Source organism: Pelophylax lessonae (genome assembly GCF_965119305.1).
Source record: "Pelophylax lessonae genome assembly, chromosome: 11".
NCBI classification, from domain to species: Eukaryota; Metazoa; Chordata; class Amphibia; order Anura; family Ranidae; genus Pelophylax; species Pelophylax lessonae.
The window spans coordinates 238435532-238456313 of record NC_138778.1 but is presented as its reverse complement, the minus strand read 5'-3'; the positions used below and the strand labels follow the sequence as shown (position 1 = coordinate 238456313).

At 42.0% G+C, this 20782-nt stretch overlaps 1 protein-coding gene across 1 annotated transcript in view; it reads left to right on the top strand.

The window, feature by feature from the left end:
- Nucleotides 1–407: 407 nt before the first annotated feature.
- LOC309567520 (uncharacterized protein) overlaps nt 408–20782 on the top strand; it is a gene marked incomplete at its 5' end in the record, with an annotated part of 1161679 nt that continues 1141304 nt past the window's right edge. The window contains 5 exons of the mRNA XM_082272904.1: nt 408–506; nt 9531–9647; nt 11040–11252; nt 11338–11479; nt 12731–14612. Coding sequence (XP_082129030.1) covers nt 408–506; nt 9531–9647; nt 11040–11252; nt 11338–11479; nt 12731–14612 — 2453 coding nt within the window. The remainder of the gene's footprint in view (nt 507–9530; nt 9648–11039; nt 11253–11337; nt 11480–12730; nt 14613–20782) is intronic.

The window sequence follows — 20782 nt, the reverse complement described above, 5'->3', positions numbered from 1 at the left end:
AATCAGTCAGTTGTGTTACCCTCTAAAGTCAGTCCACATTTTCCATCTGTTATCGAAGGCTTCACATGAGCCCTGATTAATAGCTAGTAGGCGTTCAAACAGGTGATTGCGGTTAACCGTTAATTTGACATCAGATATATTAAGTGAGTTTTGAGTGCCCCAATTGACAAGAATGTTGTGGCGTGCCGCTAATAATATGTGACACACAACTTGTCTCATAGATAATGGAAATTTATCGATCCCAAGATTAAGTAGGGCAGTCCCATTGAGGGATTTTGTATAATCCCAGTTATGGAGGAGATCATTTGGAAGATAAGCTTCCAGTATCCCGTTAGACATGGACATTCCCACATAATATGGGTTAGATTTCCCACCTGTCCGCACTGTCTCCAACATTGGTCCGAATGATGGGGCGAAAATTTGGCGAGTTTGTACGGCGTGTAATGCCATCTATGAAGCAATTTAAGCATCATTTCCCAATGTCCCACACATTTGGAAAAGCGAAAGTTAGATTGAATCGCCCTCTGCCAGTCTGACAATGAATGTGACGAGTCCAGGTCTTTGTTCCATTTCTGAATAGCCACTGAAAGTTGGAATTCTGATTTATATTAGAGAGCATTATAAATAAGAGAGATTCCACCTTTCCTATGTGTTGGAGCCGTGAGGAAAGCCCAAATAGAAGGAAAAACGTATAAAACAGGTAAGGGGTATTTTGACAGATATTGTGAGATGCGAAAGCAAATAAAATATAGTTTGGGAGGGAGGGAAAAACAACCCTGTATATCTGACCACTTTCGGGGATGACCATCTGTGTAACAATCTTGAACATATTTGATTCCATAGCTGAGTAGAGGTTTAGTATATAGAAAGGGGATTCTGGATTCCAAATTTTGTATCGGTATAGGAGGAATATCGATAGGGGGTTCCCTATTGGGTCCGTTCATAACATGGCGCCATGCTATTACAGAAGCTTCCATGGGTGGAGAAAGGGAGGAAGTATTTCCAGGGACTAAATGATTCATATATAGAACTGATGCCAGATCTGAAGCATTGCATAGTGATGTCTCCATATCTACCCATCTAGGTCTATCGGATCGCTTAAACCAGTATCCTAGTTGTTCTATAATGGCCGCTAGTCTATAGTCCTGCAGATCCGGGAGCCCCATACCCCCTGTTTGGGAGCAATAAGGTGTTTCCTTGCGCACCTTGGTTTTTTGTGTAGCCAAATAAATTGGGTTAATAATTTTGTGAGGGTCGTTATGTACTTTTTCGGGATGGGGATGGGAAGGACCCTAAAGAAGTACACAATCTGTGGAAGGATAGACATTTTGTATGCCGCAATTCTACCTACCCATGATATAGTAGAGCGTGTCATGTTATTCAGTTGCGAAAGAATATTAGTTATCAAAGGTTCGTAGTTTGCGCGGGCCATTAGGTGTAATTTGGGGGTTAATGTGATCCCCAAATAGGGGATTCCGTCCTTCGTCCATGTGAATGGGTAAGAAGACTGAAGCTTAAATTTCACTTTAGGGACCATTCCCAAGTCAAGAATAAGAGATTTAGAATAATTAATTTTATAATAGGATATGGAACTAAAATCGTTAAGTAAATTGGTCACTGCAGGTAGGGACTTTTCTGGTTTGGTCAGGAGGAGGATCATGTCATCAGCAAAAAGGCTGACCACATGGATCTCTTCCCCGATCTGGAAACCAGATATTGAGGGGTGTTGGCGAATGGACTCGGCCAGCGGCTCAATCATGAGGTCGAAAATAGTGGGCGACAGCGGACACCCTTGGCGGGTGCCATTAGAAATTAGGAAGGATTTAGAGAGGAGACCAAAAAATTATTTTTCAGTTTTTCATTCAAATGGGTTTTTTTTTATTCAATAGTGGAATAGAACAACAGTATCCAACCTGTTAGGCATGCGGTGCTGCACATTTCATGCAACCTCAGTGCATATGTGTCTGCTTAATCTGCATTTAAAAAAGAAAAAACATTTTTTCCTTCATATTTAACTTTAAAGACTGTATGTCAGACAGACATTGCTTTTCTAACCTGCTCTTCAAAAAGCACCAATGTGAGGGGAAAATAATTATTTTTCAGTATTTAGGGTAAAACGGGATAACACCATGTCCTTATAATGCCATTCTACTCTATCGAATGCCTTCTCTGCGTCTAAGGATAACAGCAGAGAAGGCGTTCGGGAGGTCTCTGCACAATGTATCACATTCAGAATTCTTCAGGTTGCGTCTGAGGGCTGCCTTCCCTTTACACAAACCCTTGTTGATCATTCTTGATCATGAGTGGAATAATTTCTGATAATATAAGGGCAAGAATTTTTGCATAGACTTTGACGTCTGAATTTAAAAGGAATATGGGTCTAAAATTAGCCAGCGTAGTTGGCTCTTCCCTGGTTTGGGAATAGTTATTACGTAGGCTTGCAGCCGCTTGGGTGAACACCGATGACATATGAGGATCTATGGGGTCACTAAGTAGTTGCAATTAATGCGGGGTCAAGGAAGGAAGGTTAATAGTATCCAAAAAATCTGAAATTTGGGATTCAGTAGGATGAGACATGGTATTATCGTCTTTTAAATTATATAGGGTACCGTAATAATAATAGGGTACCGCAAAGTGGTCTGCTATATCTTGGGGATTGTGAATTTTTTGTTTAGATAAAGGATGTATAAGATATGTGATCCTGTTTTTAGTTCTAACGGCTTTCAAGCGATAAGCCAGGTATTTACCAGCTCTATTGGCATTAGAATATGTTGTGAGTTTCAATTGTCTAAGGTGCGTGTCATACTTCTGCTCAAGATGGAGACGGAGTTCCTCCCTCAATCGCAAAAGAGTTTGTGAATGCGCCTCAGACAGTTTCAGTTTGTTCTGTTGTTCAAGGGTATGAAAATCACCTAATATCGAGTCAAGGCGAGAGTTATAGCATCTCCGTAATCTGGCCCCCTGTTGCAGCAACATTCCCCTAATATATGCTTTATGGGCGTTCCATAAAGTAAAAGCATCAGAAGTAGAGGGGGCATTAAAACACAAGTACTCTGTAAGATTAGCAGATAAATTCTTAATACATTCAGGATTTTGTAATAGTTTAGTATTACATCGCCAAACTAGGTTGGGGTTACCGCCCTCCGGGCCATCAGAAATGGAGATCAAAATAGGTGCATGGTCAGACCATGTGACATCAAAAATATGTGATCTCGTAATCTTCTGGAGCAGCCATTTGTCCGTTAGGAACAGGTCTATTCGAGAGTACGAGTTATGTCTGGGAGAAAAGAAGGTGTAGTCTCTCTCATTGGAATGGTTGCATCTCCAGACTTCAAATAAGTCCTCTCTGTGGAGCAAACTACCAAGTTCCTGGCGACCTCTAGAAGGGCCTTTGGAAGCATCCAAAAGTGAGTCAGGTACAGCATTGAAGTCTCCGCAGACAATAATTCCACCGTATTTAAGACGTTGTATTTTTTTGAAAAGCTTATTGAGGAAACGGATCTGGTGGACATTAGGAGCGTAGAGGGATACAATCGTGTAAGGCTTGGAGTTGACATCACATGTCAGTATGATGAATCTTCAGTTTTCATCAATGGTGGAGCTATGAAGGTGGAAACTAACTTTACCCCGCACCACAATTAAGACTCCTTTTGTTATATTGCTTGCACAGGAGAGGAAGACATGGGGGAAGTTATGATTGGAGCACGTAGGACTTTTAGAGGCTTCAAAATGTGTTTCTTGAACACATAAGATGTCTACTTTATGTGTGAGGGCTTCCTGCCACATGGAGCGGCGTTTGGCGGGATGGTTCAATCCCTTAGCGTTGAGTGATAAGCATGTAATCATCACAGAAAAGATGGATTAAAGGTTTGTGCAGGAGAAAATGTGGCCTTACTTGGATCCAAGGCTATCAGTGGGAAAATCCTCATCGTTGCTGTCCGGTGATTGTGTAGACGAGCGTCAAGTTCTAGGTCACTTGGGATGAGCGTGGACTGTAAGGAATCCCATGCAGACTGTGGAAGGTATCCTGTGTTAAAACAATGGGCAAAAACAAAAAGAGCAAAGAAAAAAGCAAAAGCAAAAATAGGAACTAGGAACAGAACCAGGGATATACTAACTGATATCCTTAGGAACATGGGGTATGGTGGAAGATCCACTAAGAACCGCTGAGATTAGGTGGAACGGGGAGGGGTGGGAGAGGGACCCGCTTCATATCTCATCCTATGTGGAGGGCGTCTTCGGGTTACAACTTGCCAGTCATATTGAGATGTACCTGTAGTTTGGATAGGAATGAAGTTTGGAGAGGGAGACATTTCAGGTATTATGACCCATTGCCTTAGGAAGGCGAGACCTTCATCCATTGTGGAAACAGGGACAGTGGTACCGTTATGTGAAATAAGCAATGTTGCGGGGTATTTCCATTTATGAAAAATTTGGTGATTTCTCAAAGCTTTGGTAATACTGGCCAGTTGTCTCCCATGTTAAAGAGTGTGGCGGGATAAATCTGGAAAAATCTGGACAGATGTATAGGCTGGGGGTCTCTGGTCTATTTTGTGAAATTGCTCCATAATTGCTTCTTTTGTTTTGTAATAGTGAACCCGCAGGAGGTTTTCTCTAGGGATATCATCAGCCAAGAAAGAAGGTTTGGGAATTCTGTGTACTCTATCCACAATAAGGTCTTGTGCAGAAAGTGAAGGGACAATCACTTGGAACATTTCCTGGACATACTGAGGAAGTTGGAACTGTAGAACTGTTTCTGGGACTCCCCTGAGATTTAAATTGTTCCTGCGGGAACGGTCCTCAAGGTCCGCCAATTTATCTTTAATTCATAGTATGTCTTCCGTTTGGGCATTATGGGCATTAACCAGTGTATCGTATGAAGTGGAATATTCACCAATGGCCTGTTACATAGTTAGTCATGTTGAAAAAAGACACAAGTCAATCCGGTTCAACCATAAAAAAAAAAAAAAAACAGTAATGAAAACCCAACCATACAATCCCATATACACAATCCTATACCCGCTATTGATCCAGAGGAAGGCGAAAATAAACCCCAGCAAAGCATGATCCAATTTGCTACAGCAGGGGAAAAAATTCCTTCCTGATCCCCCCGAGAGGCAATCGGATATTCCCTGGATCAACTTTACCTAAAAAAAATTTTAGTACCCATTTATATTATGTACTCCTAGGAAAGAATCCAGGACTTTTCTTAAAGCAATCTAGTGAGCTGGCCAGAACCACCTCTGGAGGGAGTCTATTCCACATTTTCACAGCTCTTACTGTGAAGAAACCTTTCCGTATTTGGAGACTAAATCTGTTTTCCTCTAGATGTAAAGAGCGCCCCCTTGACCTCTGTGATGACCTTAAAGGTAACAACTCAACACCAAGTTCACTATATGGACCCCTTATGTATTTATACATGGTGATCATATCCCCCCTTATGTATTTATACATGTTGATCATATCCCCCCTTAATCTCCTCTTCTCAAGAGAGAATAAATTCAGTTCCTCTAATCTTTTCTCAGAGCTGAGCTCCTCCATGCCTTTTATCAGTTTGGTTGCCCTTCTCTGCACTTTCTCCAGTTCCCCGATATCCTTTTTAAGAACTGGTGCCCAAAACTGAACTGCAAATTCCAGATGAGGTCTTACTAATGATTTGTACATGGGCAAAATGATATCTCTCTCTCTGGAGTGCATGCCTCTGGTAATACAAGAAAGGACTTTGCTTGCTTTGGAAACAGCAGCTTGGCATTGCATGCTATTATTAAGCTTATGATCTACCAGAACACCCAGATCCTTCTCCGCTATGGATTCCCCCAGTTCTACTTCCCCTAGTATGTATGATGCATGCATATTCTTACCCCCCCCCCCCCCCCCCCCAAGTGCATAACTTTACATTTATCAACATCAAACCTCATTTGCCACATAGTTGCCCAATGAAATGCATTGAGGTCAGATTGTAAGTTGGAGACATCCTGTAAGGACGTTATTCCACTGCAAAGCTTGGTGTCATCTGCAAAGACTGAAATGGTACTTTTAATCCCAGACCTTATATAATTTATAAAGTTATTTAAAAGTAAGGGTCCCAACACTGAACCTTGGGGTACACCACTGATAACTTTAGACCATTCAGAGTAAGAATCATTAACCACTACTCTCTGAATTCTCTCTTTTAGCCAATTTTCTATCCAATTACAAACCGATCTTTCCAAGCCTGTAGACTTTACCTTACACATTAGCTGTGTGTGGGGAACTGTGTCAAACGCTTTTGCAAAATCCAAGTATACCACGTCCACAGCCACTCCTCTGTCCAACTATACCACACCCACAGCCACCCCTCTGTCCAAGTATACCACGTCCACAGCCACCCCTCTGTCCAAGTATACCACGTCCACAGCCACCCCTCTGTCCATGTATACCACGTCCACAGCCACCCCTCTGTCCAACTATACCACACCCACAGCCACCCCTCTGTCCATGTATACCACGTCCACAGCCACCCCTCTGTCCAAGTATACCCCGTCCACAGCCACCCCTCTGTCCAAGTATACCACATCCACCCCTCTGTCCAAGTATACCACACCCACAGCCACCCCTCTGTCCATGTATACCACGTCCACAGCCACCCCTCTGTCCAAGTATACCACGTCCACAGCCACCCCTCTGTCCAAGTATACCCCGTCCACAGCCACCCCTCTGTCCAAGTATACCACATCCACCCCTCTGTCCAAGTATACCACGTCCACAGCCACCCCTCTGTCCAAGGTTTTACTTACCTCCTCATAAAAAGAAATCAGGTTTGTTTGACAACTTCTATCTCTCATGAATCCATTCTTTCAGTTGCTTAAAATATTTTTTTCAGCAAGAACTCATCTATGTGATCTTTTATTAAACTTTCCAGTATCTTCCCGACTATAGAAGTTACACTAACAGGTCTATAGTTACTTGGCAAAGAATTTGATCCCTTTTTAAATATAAATCCAGTGGTACTATTCCAGTCCTTAACAAGTCCCTAAAAATTAGAAAAAAAGGCATAGAAATTACAGCACTCAATTATTTTAGGATGGGTGGGTGGATGCCATCTGGTCCAGGCACTTTATCCACCCTCATTCTGGCTAAATATTTCTGGACCATATCACTTTTGAGCCATTGTGGATCATTTGGGGCTGTGTCACTACCATCCTCATTATAGTCATGAGCCCCTCCCCCATGCTCCTTTGTATATACAGAGCAGAAGAAAGTATTTAATAAATGTGCCTTCTCTTTGTCCCCAGTCACCCACTCCTGATTATTGTGTAAAGGGCCTACATGCTCAGACCTGACCTCTTTACTATTAATATATTTGAAGAATTTTTTGGGGTTTGTCCTACTATCTTTTGCAATCTGTCGTTCATTTTGAATTTTTGCGTCCCTGATTTCCTTTTTACATATTCTGTTATATTCTTTGTAACAATTAAACGATGATAGTGTTCCCTCATTTTTATATTTTTTAAAAGCTCTTTTCTTTTTTTCTATAGCTTTTTTAACTTTTGCTGTGAGACACATAGGTTTTATTTTTAGCCTTTTAAACTTCTTACCCATGGGAATATACTTTGCAGTGAGTTTGCATAAAGTCTATATGAAAAATTCCCATTTCTGTTCTGTGCTCATCGATGCCAATATTCCCTTACAGTCTAAACCCTGGAGAGCAGCCCTCATCCTTGGAAAATTTGCTCTCTTAAAGTTAAGTGTTTTTGTATTTCCTGTATGCGTTTTTTGCTTACAGCTAACATTAAATGAAATCATATTATGGTCACTGCTACCCAGATGTTCTTTTATATGAACATTGTTAATAAGCTCTGCATGGTTTGAGATTACCGGGTCCAACAGAGCATCATTTCTAGTGGGCGCCTCAATAAACTGCACCATAAAATTGTCTTGTAGTAGGTTTATAAATGTGTGCCCTTTAACTGTTCCAGCAGTGCCATTACTCCAGTCAATGTCTGGGTAGTTACCATCCCCCATTATTAACACTGTCCCAGCCCTTGCAGCCCTTTCTATCTGTGGCAGGAGCTGAGTCTCCGCCTCCTCATTAATACTGGGAGGTCTATAGCAAACTCCAATATTAATCTTTGTATTACGCCCACCCATGTACATTTCAACCCAGATTCAGCACTCTCCATCAACTAGGTCCTCTTTCACACTCACTTTGAGATCACTTCTCACATAGAGACAAACACCACCACCCCTCTGTTTTACCCTGTCTTTCCCGAAATAGAGCATAGCCAGGAATATTAATAGCCCAGTCATGTGAAGAATGAAGCCAAGATTCAGCAATACCAATTTAGTCATAGTTCTCCTCGTGCACCAGAGCTTCCAACTGACCAATTTTGCATGGCAGACTTCTGGCATTGGTGAACAAACACTTTAATTTATTGTCACATTTTGCACACTTGTTTTGCATATTTTTAATTTTGTTACAAATAGTACCATTTCCAATGGTTGTTTATAACATGGGAACCTTCTTATCCTCTGCCATAACTCTTCCCTCATCTTTTCCCCATTCCACCCACCAATAGGGGCTGACCCCTGTCTGACCTGTCTGCTCCATTATAATCTAATTCACCCTCCCCCCTTAATCCTAGTTTAAAAACTCCTCCAGCCTTCCCATGTTCCATTTGATCAACTCTGTCACCTAATTCATTTACTTCCTTGCGACATCTTACGACTGAAGCTGTAAGGTCGTTATGAATTGAGTCCCTGAGGGACATTAACATGTCTTTCAGTACAATGTCTGAGACCGGCTTGCCCGTTGTAGGGAATCCAGCAATAGGGTTAGTGATGGTGGTCGCTTGCTGTTGCTGAGGTAAAACACTGCCAATCTCCATGTCAGGGTCCCAGGTGTCACCCACTATGGGGTCTAATCTCTGGCGGGACCTTGCGGGGCTCCTAGTGGATGGAGTATTGGTCCCTGAAGGAGAACTCCCCTCACTGTGTGGGGTGGGCCGTGTATTAGCCCCTAAATTAGCAATGGGTATTTGAATTACCTTTAAGACCCTGTCTGTGCGGGCCGCCGCCATTTTGAGGCCTGTGGAGCGGGACTTTGCCTGTGAATGGTGTCAACTTGTGAGGCTGGGTTTGCCCTCCTTTCTTCTTCTGTGGCATTCTTAAGGAAAGTATGAGACTCACTGTGTGTTTTTTGCCGGTTTGCGGGTGTCCAGGGTCCCTCTATGCGGCGAGTATCACTGCGGTCCGGTGGAGCTCTGTGATCAAGCAGCCATCAGAGAGCTCTGAGCCACGCCCCCTCGTCACAGCGCAGTATATTGTATGTAGCTGAAGCTATACACAGCATTTACCACACATGAAGCAGTGCAGACAGCTTAAGAACAGACAGTTCGTTTGGGCCAGATTGGCCAATAGGAACAATGTAAAGTAGTTCAAAAGCTGGAGATATCCTTTAAATGCAATCCCCCTATTACCCCTCCCCCCTCCACATCCTATTATTGTGTGACCAATACCATCCAAATAATTCTTACTTTCATTTCCCAAAGTTATCCGTCTACAAGGAGACCTGTATGGATGAAATGAGGATGGAGGAGGACCGGAGTCACATGACTGAGAAGATACTAAACCTCACCCTGGAGATCATCTACCTGCTGACCGGAGAGGTGAGGGGGATTCTGGGAGGTCACATGACATCACTCTTATCTCTATTAATAAAACACAGAGCTGACCGGAGAGGTGAGGGGGATTCTGGGAGGTCACATGACATCACTCTTATCTCTATTAATAAAACACAGACCTGACCGGAGAGGGGAGGAGGATTCTGGGAGGTCACATGACATCACTCTTATCTCTATTAACCACTTAAGCCCCGGAGGATTTGGCTGCTAAATGACCAGGCTATATTTTGCGCTTTGGCACTGCGTGAATTTAACGAACAATTGCGCGGTCGTGCAACGCTGTACCCAAATGAAATTGATATCTTTTTTTTCCCACAAACAGAGCTTTCTTTTGGTGGTATTTGATCACCTGTGCGATTTTTATTTTTTACGCTATAAACAAAAAAATTCTGAAAAAATAACAATATTTTTCAAATTGTTTTTATATGAAATTCTCAAAAAAAGTAAAAATCTAAATTTTTTAACATTTTAGGCCAATTTGTTTTCTGCTACATATGTTTGGTAAAAAAAAAATCGCAATAAGCGTATTTTGATTGGTTTGCGCAAAAGTTATTGCATTTACTAACTACGGGAAAGATTTATGTCATTTTTATTGTTTTTTTTTTTTAACTAGTAATGGCGGCGATCTGCGATTTTTTTTTGCGACACTGCGACTGACATTTTTGATAAATTTGGGGGTACCAGTGACATTACTACAGTAATCAGTGCTATAAATATGCACTGTCACTGTAAAGATGACACTGGCAGGGAAGGGGTTAACTTTATTGGTGATCAGTGGTTTAAATGTATCCCTAGGGGCGTGATTCTAACTGTGGGGGGGCGTGGCTTGTGATGTAACCACAGAGACATACCATCCTACATAGCAGGATCGTACAGTCTCTGCACTTACATCAGGGAGAATGACAGACGTTTGTCTTTACATCAGCCGTCCGTCCTTCTCCCTCTCCTGTGGGAGATCGCGAGTGGCCGGCGGACATCGGCGCCACCGGTCACACGCGCGGGGATGTCCGTAAATTAGTGGGGGCGGGAGTGCGCCTCCGGCGATGTGCACCCGCCCCCTACAGGCTCCTGGGCGAGCGATGTAGGTCTATGTTTGCCCAGGAGCGGCTGACTGCCGTAGTAAATAGTCGTTCGACAGTCGGCAAGTGGTTAATAAAACACAGACCTGACCGGAGAGGTGAGGAGGATTCTGGGAGGTCACATGACATCACTCTTATCTCTATTAATAAAACACAGACCTGACCGGAGAGGTGAGGAGGATTCTGGGAGGTCACATGACATCACTCTTATCTCTATTAATAAAACACAGACCTGACTGGAGAGGTGAGGAGGATTCTGGGATTCTAACATGATATTCCTATTGGTTCTCCAATACAGAGATTTCCTCTGGTGAAGTCAGGTGATCATATGACCATCACAGTGCCTCCATGTGACCTCCTAAAACCTGAGGGACACAACATGGAGAAGATTCTAGAAGTCACCAAGAAGATGATGGAGCTGCTGACAGGAGAGGTGAGCGGTGCTGGGAATTCTGGGACATTATCCAGTAACAGACAAGGGATGTGTCTGGATCATGAACTCGTGGAGGCAGTGAGTGGATTTTTTTTTTACAATATTTATTATCACAAAACTAACCCTTTTTGTAAGTGATCTTTTGTATAATTTCTTGGTTTAGGGTGAAGATTTGATAGATATAAAAGTTGAGATTAAATCAGAAGAAGACGAGAGGTATGTGAGGGATGATCAGCAGTCTATGGAGGAGGATGAAATAACGGGGACATTTATAGAGGAGGACACTCCTACAGAGATCAGCACAGGTGGGTCATTAACACTAAATACATTCCTCCACCCATACTGCTCACTGATTGGTCCAGAGTAGGGCGGGGACTGGGTGATATCAGCCTGTAATCCCCTGGTCACTTTCCTGAGCTGTGTTCCCCGTCCTGTATTCCTGTATTTCTCTCGGATAATCTTCCTTCTCTGTGCTGCAGACACAATTTATGTCTCTAGAATGGATTTATGGAGATTCTGGGGTTCAGCTGGCAACAAAATGTTCATTTTTACCATAGGCATTGATTGACCTGAGACATGTGCTTTAGATCTTCCTCCCCATGCCCGGGTCTAGTAAGATCTCTGACAGAACAATTCTCCAGGGGTTACTTCCTCTGTTCTCTTCTTGCTGTGCCGGGTGGATGGATATGTCTGTATAGTCTCACACCCAAGTCACTGAGTGCAGTCTCAAGAGATGGGAGGCAGCGGTGTGGGACCTCTGCAACTTGTCTCATGTAAACATTTAACCTTCCACTGATTACTGATTACCAATATTATGAGTCCTGACCCTTACACTGTATAATTTATATTGTACATTACATACTCCTGACCCCAGCACCATATACTCTATGTTGTATATTACATCATTCTGATACTGTATAGTCCTGACTTTTTTATCCTATATAATTGTATATTGTACATGACATAGTCCTTACTACTTTTGCTCCCATTTCCTACCAGCTGGACATTTTATATCTGATGATTTGATTGGAGGACAGACTTTTACATGGTGATAATAATGTGATAACATCCTCCAACTTTGGAACCTTAAACAGAAAGTGATAATGTGGGAGGAGTCAGTAACCCAATGATGGTGGTCTTCAGGATCAGTCCAGTCTTCATCTTGGTTGTTCTCCCCCATCCTCACTCTCTGACCTCTGGTGGGGCTCAGCCCTGCTGTTATTCATGACTAAATCATGGAATAAATAAGGAAGTGCAGGACTTCTTGTGTTGGGAAGATGGTAATGAGTGATAGAGGGGGGAGGGGACACTTGTCCTTTAATCCTCTCACCACTGTCACTCCTATAAAAGACAGTTCTCGTTGTTTCCTCACTCTCTGACTAAGGTCCATGAATAAAGAAATGAACTGGTAGGAGATCAGAGGACCCATTTACTAGTTACCTTGAGGGGGGAATTGTAAGATCCTCAGAGACAAAGCTGCCTGATGTGGGCGGAGTCCGGGTTTAGGGGAACCAATCTGCTGATGTCTAGTAATAATCTTTGTATTTCTATTTTAGTAGATGGACGGGAGATGAGGAAAACCTCAGAGGATTTTCTCACTTTGTCTCCAGACTGTAAAGTAGAAGATGAGGACATCACACAGTATAGTCCAGGAGAAAACCCGGCTACCTCAAATGTCCACCCGCCACCACACAGTATAGATGGACCATCGTATTCCTCTTATCCTGAGGAACCTCAGACTGTGAGGGACGGTGCCGGACCATCGTATTCCTCTTATCCTGAGGAACTTCAGACTGTGAGGGACAGTGCCGGACCATCGTATTCCTCTTATCCTGAGGAACCTCAGACTGTGAGGGACGGTGCCGGACCATCGTATTCCTCTTATCCTGAGGAACCTCAGACTGTGAGGGACGGTGCCGGACCATCGTATTCCTCTTATCCTGAGGAACCTCAGACTGTGAGGGATGGTGCCGGACCATCGTATTCCTCTTATCCTGAGGAACCTCAGACTGTGAGGGACGGTGCCGGCCCATCGTATTCCTCTTATCCTGAAGAACCTCAGACTGTGAGGGACAGTGCCGGACCATCGTATTCCTCTTATCCTGAGGAACCTCAGACTGTGAGGGACGGTGCCGGCCCATCGTATTCCTCTTATCCTGAAGAACCTCAGACTGTGAGGGACAGTGCCGGACCATCGTATTCCTCCTATCCTGAGAAACCTCAGACTGTGAGGGACGGTGCCGTCCTTCCAACAGATAAGAAGTTTCCCTGTACTGAGTGCGGGAAGTGTTTCCATTCTAAATCCAAACTTAATAGGCATAAACGATCCCACACGGGAGAGAAGCCATATTCCTGTCCTGAGTGCGGGAAATGTTTTACAGAGAAGTCCAGTCTTGACAAACATAAGAGGTCTCACACGGGGGAGAAGCCATATTCCTGTCCTGAGTGCAGAAAATGTTTTTCAAGGAAATCCATTCTTTCCATTCATCAGAGATTGCACATGGGTGAGAAACCATATTCCTGTCCTGAGTGCGGAAAATGTTTTTCAGACAAGTCCAATCTTTACACACATCAGAGATCACACACGGGTGAGAAGCCGTATTCCTGTCCTGAGTGTGGAAAATGTTTTTCAGTGAAGTCCAATCTTAACAGACATCAGAGATTTCACACGGGGGAGAAGCCGTATTCCTGTTCTGAGTGCAGTAAATGTTTTTCAGAGAAGTCTCATCTTTACAGACATCAGAGATCTCACACAGGGGAAAAGCCAGTTTCCTGTTCTGAGTGCGGGAAATGTTTTTCACAGACGTTCGACCTTTACATACATCAGAGATCTCACACGGGGCAGAAGTTGTATTCCTGTTCTGAGTGCGGGAAATGTTTTTCACGAAAGTCCCACCTTTACATACATCAGAGATCTCACACAGGGGAGAAGCCGTATTCCTGTCCTGAGTGTGGGAAATGTTTTTCACGAAAGTCACATCTTTACACACATCAGAGATCTCACACAGGAGAAAAGCCACTTTCTTGTTCTGAGTGTGGGAAATGTTTTTCACAGAAGTTTAATCTTTACAGACATCAGAGATCTCACATGGGGGAGAAGCCATATTCTTGTCCTGAGTGCGGGAAATGTTTTTCACAGAAGTCCCATCTTTACAAACATCAAAGATCTCACACAGGGGAGAAGCCGTATTCCTGTCCTCAGTGTGGGAAATGTTTTTCACAGAAATCCAATCTTTACACACATCAGAGATCTCATACGGGGGAGAAGTCGTATTCCTGTCCTGAGTGTGGGAAATGTTTTTCACAGAAGTCCGATCTTTACAAACATCAGAGATCTCACACGGGGGAGAAGCCGTATTCCTGTCCTGAGTGTGGGAAATGTTTTTCACAGAAGTCCAGTCTTTACAGACATCAGAGATCTCACAAGGGGGAGAAGCCGTATTCCTGTCCTGAGTGAGGGAATTGTTCCTCAATGAAGTCCTGTCTTCCTGTACATCAGGGATCCCACACAACCCTTGAGGTGTATTAATGCCTTGAGTGCAGGAAATGTCTTCTATATGAATGTTGGTGGATATGTGGGGAAGAAGCATACCCTGATATACACCTCAGATATACTCCATGGCTGATCTTCATCATGTAAGAAACACTTCATAAGGAGATCAGAGATCACCAGAGACATGGATGAAGTGTTGTCCCGTGTTGGCTATTGATAGCAGGAGAAAAATAAAAATGGAGTCCTTACCTCTCATTGGCTGAGTACATTTTGTGGTGTGAGGTATTAAAACCATGTAAAGGTCAATTTTTTATTTTTATTTGACAAATGTAACAAGCATTAATCAGCCATTGTGAACACATATATATTCAGCGCTCAGTTCCCCTAAAATATTATTTACACAAATAACCCCCAACAGCCGGATCAACTTATCCCCCCCAGACAAGTAAGATAAAACAGAAACATACACCGCCTGGCCAAAAAAAAAGTCACCACCTGGAATTAACTAAGCAACTAACTAAACTACGCCTCCTATTGGAATTATTACTGCATGTGCCCAAAGAATGAGGTCAGCTGACTACCTGAATATACTGATGACCAGGTTGTAATGGAACCGCAACCCACGCTGTACTTGTAGTCTTCCGTCAGTATACGGCTCCCTCCCAGTCCTGAACATAGATATCAGATTTTCCAGCCGCCCCCATACAAAACTAGCCAACAACTTAGCTTGTACAAGTTTTGGAACCTTCTCCTTTATTGAACAGTTTCACACTCAATTTATACACACATGAGTACATCCCCCTCCTGATCAGATTATCACACACAGGTCGGGTGCCTGATTACATTATCATATGCAGATGAAATTGTATACAGAAATAGAATAAACCTGAACTAATTATCTAGCCATCTGGACAGACACAATGTGTGAATTCATTAACAATGGAACAGACAGGCTTAACAGAATCCACATCACACCTTAATACACAGACAATCGGGAGAGCCTGTCTCTGACATTGAAGTACAATACACATTAGCATAAGTGTAAACACAGACCCCATTTGAAGCAATCCAAACCATTAAGTATCTGTCTTTCACTCCCATTGACGGTGAGTACCGTCACACAGGTTATTCTATAAATGGATGTTTTCTTCCCTGATGGCACGGGAATATTCTAAGAGGGCAATGCCAGGATTTGTCGGGTTCAAAGTGTGAAAGCGTGGTTCAGGGAGCATGAGACCTCATTTTCACACATGGATTGGCCACCACAGAGTCCAGAACTTACCCCCATTGAGAATCTTTGGGATGTGCGGGAGAAGGCTTTGCGCAGTGGTCCGACTCTCCCATCATTAATACAAAGATCTTGGTGAAAAATGAATGCAACACTGGAGGGAAATAAATCTTGTGACATTGCAGAAGCTTATCAAAAAAATGCCACAGCGAATGCGTGCCGTAATCAATGCCAACAAAATATTACAGTGTGTGACCTTTTTTTTTTGACCAGGCAGTGTATATTCCCAGCTCTATGATCCTCTGTTAGATAATTTATCAATGAACTCCTTCAGCTGTTAATTATCCACCAACAAATTGTCTAAAAATCTCTTCCAATCACTCAACAACACCATGAAATATACCTAAAAATTGAACTGTTACCAACTGATCAGACCCCTAAGATAAAATTAGTCATATCAAGCATGATGTCATACAGAACAATGGCCACCGGCATATCCCTCCATCCAAATATGTAAGTCAGACATTCCTCTGTCCTTCATTTCTTCCAAGGAGGATTATAAAAACCAGAGAACCAATATCCATAGGGGAGAATAAAAATTGTGAGTATAGAATTATGCTTACATAAATGGTAAATGTGTAGCGAATCCCCCGAAGGAGCTGCTTAGTACTTTCCAGTTCTCTGTTCTGTGCCCCAAATCCAAGATCAGCCTTCACCCCTCTGACATACCCAATTAGATTGAGAAACCTTTGTAACCCCAGGTACATACACTGTTCTAGAAATACCCCACATCTGGCTGAAGGTTACTATATAGAAAAGGCACATATACTCCAGAATAGTAAAAAGAAAGTTGCTGTAGAGAAACCACCTAAACAAAGACGGTTGGAAATAACACGTTCACTCCGGGAAATTAAGTCACAATAAAATATAGAGGATGAGATTGTACCCAAGTAAAGGATAATCTGTTCTCTGAATTTAGCTACGGTCAATCAACAAATTAGGTAATGAGAATAAACCTGAAATGCAATCTAATGTATATTGGCCTACACTAGCTTAGAGCGAACTCTAAGGAAAGGGCTCCAAGGTATGGTCCTTCTCCAAAGCAAGTAAACAGGTGGGGGGTAACTTATGGGGAAGTAAGAGTTAGGGGCAGTCTTTGGTTCTGGCTCCTGGATAAGTCGTTGGAGCGCCTATGTGACTGATGATGTAAATCCTAGTAACTCAGTCTCGGAGGATAGCAGTAGATAGTGACAGTCACAGGTAATGACCGCAGAGGCCTCTCACCAATTCCAGCGATTTAGTGACATTGGTTTCAAGAACCAGATGTTCTCTCACTCTCGGCTGCCTGGGAAAACTCCAACAACTGGCACTGTGGGGCTGTCTTTACTCACAGATCTGTTCTCTGGCTCGCAGGTCACAGCACAGTGCTCTGGTCTCTCTCTCTTTAGGATGGCACCCTTTCTCTGTAATGTTGGGCAGAACCATGTCCTTCCTTCCTCCCTGGTAGCCTCATGGTCTCTTCTCCTGGCTCACTCTGGCCTCCTCCTCTTAGCATGCTGGGAGCTGAAGTTTTCACCCCAGGCTTAGAAAGGGACTCAAATAAACTGAAAAACAACAAAAAAGGAAGGGTGCAACGACCTAGTGCAATTCCATTATAAACATTTTTTAAAGGATAAAAGGTGACACACATAATACTTACAAACACAATGTATGTGATAAATGTATATACAAAGTATATTCTTCGCGCCAAGGGATGTGTAATATTTTGTTGTGGTAAAAATAGGACTGTAGTTTATAAATATTTTATATATTGGTATAGTTATAATAAAATTAGCTGCTGCTATATGTAAAGGATAGTTTGAGTGTAAAAGATCTCATAGAGGGATCAAATATAGCACTTGCTTAAAAAACTCTGATGTTACGGTGTATATGTGTAAGCATCACATAACCCTAAGAATTGTCTCATAAACTGTAAATCAGTGCAAGATGTGCAAACGGTGTTATGAATAAATAAAGTGTAAATAAATATATTTAAACTATAATTTATGTGACATAAATAAATTTAAATATGTAGATTCAAATTCATATATTATAGTGATTATATAAACAATGTGACGAAAGAAATATATTAATTATAAGATCATGGGAATAAAATAAACTTATAATAGATGTGAATCATAAAAAATGTTCATTCAATATAAAGTGACTAATGTGCTTCAAATAAATCCACAAATTAAGGTGACTCCTGTACTCCACGATATGGAAGGGATAAATGTCCTTAATGGTAGGTGTATCTTCAAACAGGCAAAAATCCTCTTCTATATATATAAGTGAATTGAATCACTTACCAGAACGGGTGGGTTCTGTATGCCGTATGGCACCAGAACCATTCAGGCTTGTGAAGCCCTCTGTGCTTTGGTGGATGTTGTCCCTCCGAATATCCCTCCGGGATCCTGGGATGCCTCCTCTGCCTCTGAAGTGCTCACTTCCAGCCATATATGGAGAAAAGAAAAAGGGACTCCAAATAGTGTGATACCGTTTAAAATGAGTCTTTATTTGTTCCAAAAGGTATTAGGGTATTTTAAAAAGTAAATGTCAGTGTCCCTGGTGCGCTAGCGGTGAGGGCTGCTCGGTTCTCCTCGCGGAGTAGCGTTAGGAACAACCTACTTCCGGCTTGCGCTCCACCTGCCATGACGCTGTGCGGTCCAAAGCTTACGCGTTTCGTCACTTCCGGTGACATCCTCAGAGCTCTGGTGCCATACGGCATACAGAACCCACCCGTTCTGGTAAGTGATTCAATTCACTTATATATATAGAAGAGGATTTTTTCCTGTTTGAAGATACACCTACCATTAAGGACATTTATCCCTTCCATATCGTGGAGTACAGGAGTCACCTTAATTTGTGGATTTATTTGAAGCACATTAGTCACTTTATATTGAATGAACATTTTTTATGATTCACATCTATTATAAGTTTATTTTATTCCCATGATCTTATAATTAATATATTTTTCTCGTCACATTGTTTATATAATCACTATAATATATGAATTTGAATCTACATATTTAAATTTATTTATGTCACATAAATTATATTTTAAATATATTTATTTACACTTTATTTATTCACAACACCGTTTGCACATCTTGTACTGATTTACAGTTTATGAGACAATTCTTAGGGTTATGTGATGCTTACATAATGTATATATGCATATCAAAGCAAATGAAGACAAATGTGGCTCTGAGAGAGCGGGTTCTCCCTCGAAACACGTCAGCCTAACCATCACGGACACCATCTGGTCTCCTTGCATTATTTGAGCCTTCCAGCGGTCCTGGAGATTTGTCTTCACTTGATATGCGTATACACATCATGCTTTTGTGAGTATTATATGTGTCACTTTTTATCCTTTAATAAATGTTTATAATGTAATTGCACTAGGTCAGTGCTCCCTTCTCTTGTTTTTTGTTGTAATTGTGTTTATTTGGATACCCATGGTCCTGAGAGGGCAGCGATACCCTAGATTTGGATGATAAGGACTAGACACATTTTCTTTCCCAAGCATTACACCTAAGAACAGGAGAGTTACTTTCTTAGAAAGGGGTCCACCTGTCTTTGGGACTACATATCCCAAGATTATCCTCTCCTCCTCTCTGTGGTTGGATCTTCCCTCTGTTCAATGGGGAGAGGAACAGAGCAGACAGCTTGCTGTGCTTGTCTATACCAGTGTTTCTCAACTCCAGTCCTCAGGACCCACTAACAGGCCAGGTTTGCATGAAAACTGAAATACATCCCAGGTTATATCATTTGCTGCTCAGTGATTGTAGTATTCTAGTCTGCATGACCCAAGGTAATACTTAAAATCTGGCCTGTTAGTGTGGCCTGAGGACCGGAGTTCAGAAACACTGATCTATACATTGTTATTGTGTTAATTAGGGAGCCCTTTTTTGGTTGTTCGCTGCAATTGCAGCCTATTTTTTTCTAAAAGGAAATAGGAAGAGTTTTGGATTTGTTAATAAAGTTTCACCCTCACATCAGTTAAGAGCCATCTTAGCTTTCAGAAGCACACCAATGAACTGTCCTCACCTCTTATTTCTCCTTTTGATACACATATGCTTGTTAGTCTATGTATTGTTTGTTACAGTTTATAGTATATTTGGATTGCACTGCTATGTATTTGCTGTGGGATTTGAAGGTGAGCTGTCTGCAAAAGAAATGCGTTATTGTATACATTTGTAAGAGACGCCTTGTCAGAACTATGATGAAGAAATCGACCTATTTTCATAAATTTCATATGGAGGTTCAAGACTGAAAAAGCCCCAAAACACGGTTAAACTAAGGACATTATGAAGGAGAGAGATTCCGCGCTAAGGATAAATGATGGCTGCGGCCTCCCTCAAATATAACCAAAGGTTATACAGAGAAAAACAGAAAAAAAGGGGGGGGGATGCTGGCGCTGCCTGAGGAGAAGGTGGCAACTAATCAGGTGTATTAAAAATAACAAAGAACCTTAAATACATAAATAATATCCAAGAGTGATGGAATAAATATGAATTGTAACAATATGTGACTGTGACCATAAGAAAAATGGCAGATACTGAAATCAATCATTTACACCATAAATTAAGTATTGAATAAATATGTGGCAAATCCCTCATAAAGTGACAATAATAAAGTGACTCTGTGCACAGTAATAAATAAATTAATTAAAATTGAATAAATAGGCAGTGATATATCATAGATCTCGAAAAAGTGCTGGAATAAGTGACAATATATAAAAATCAATCAGGTAAATGGATGCAATATAAAGTCCTTGCATAAATATAGCCATACAATCAGGTGAAAAGTCCATCTGGGTATGGATCCCCGGCAACACTGGGTGGA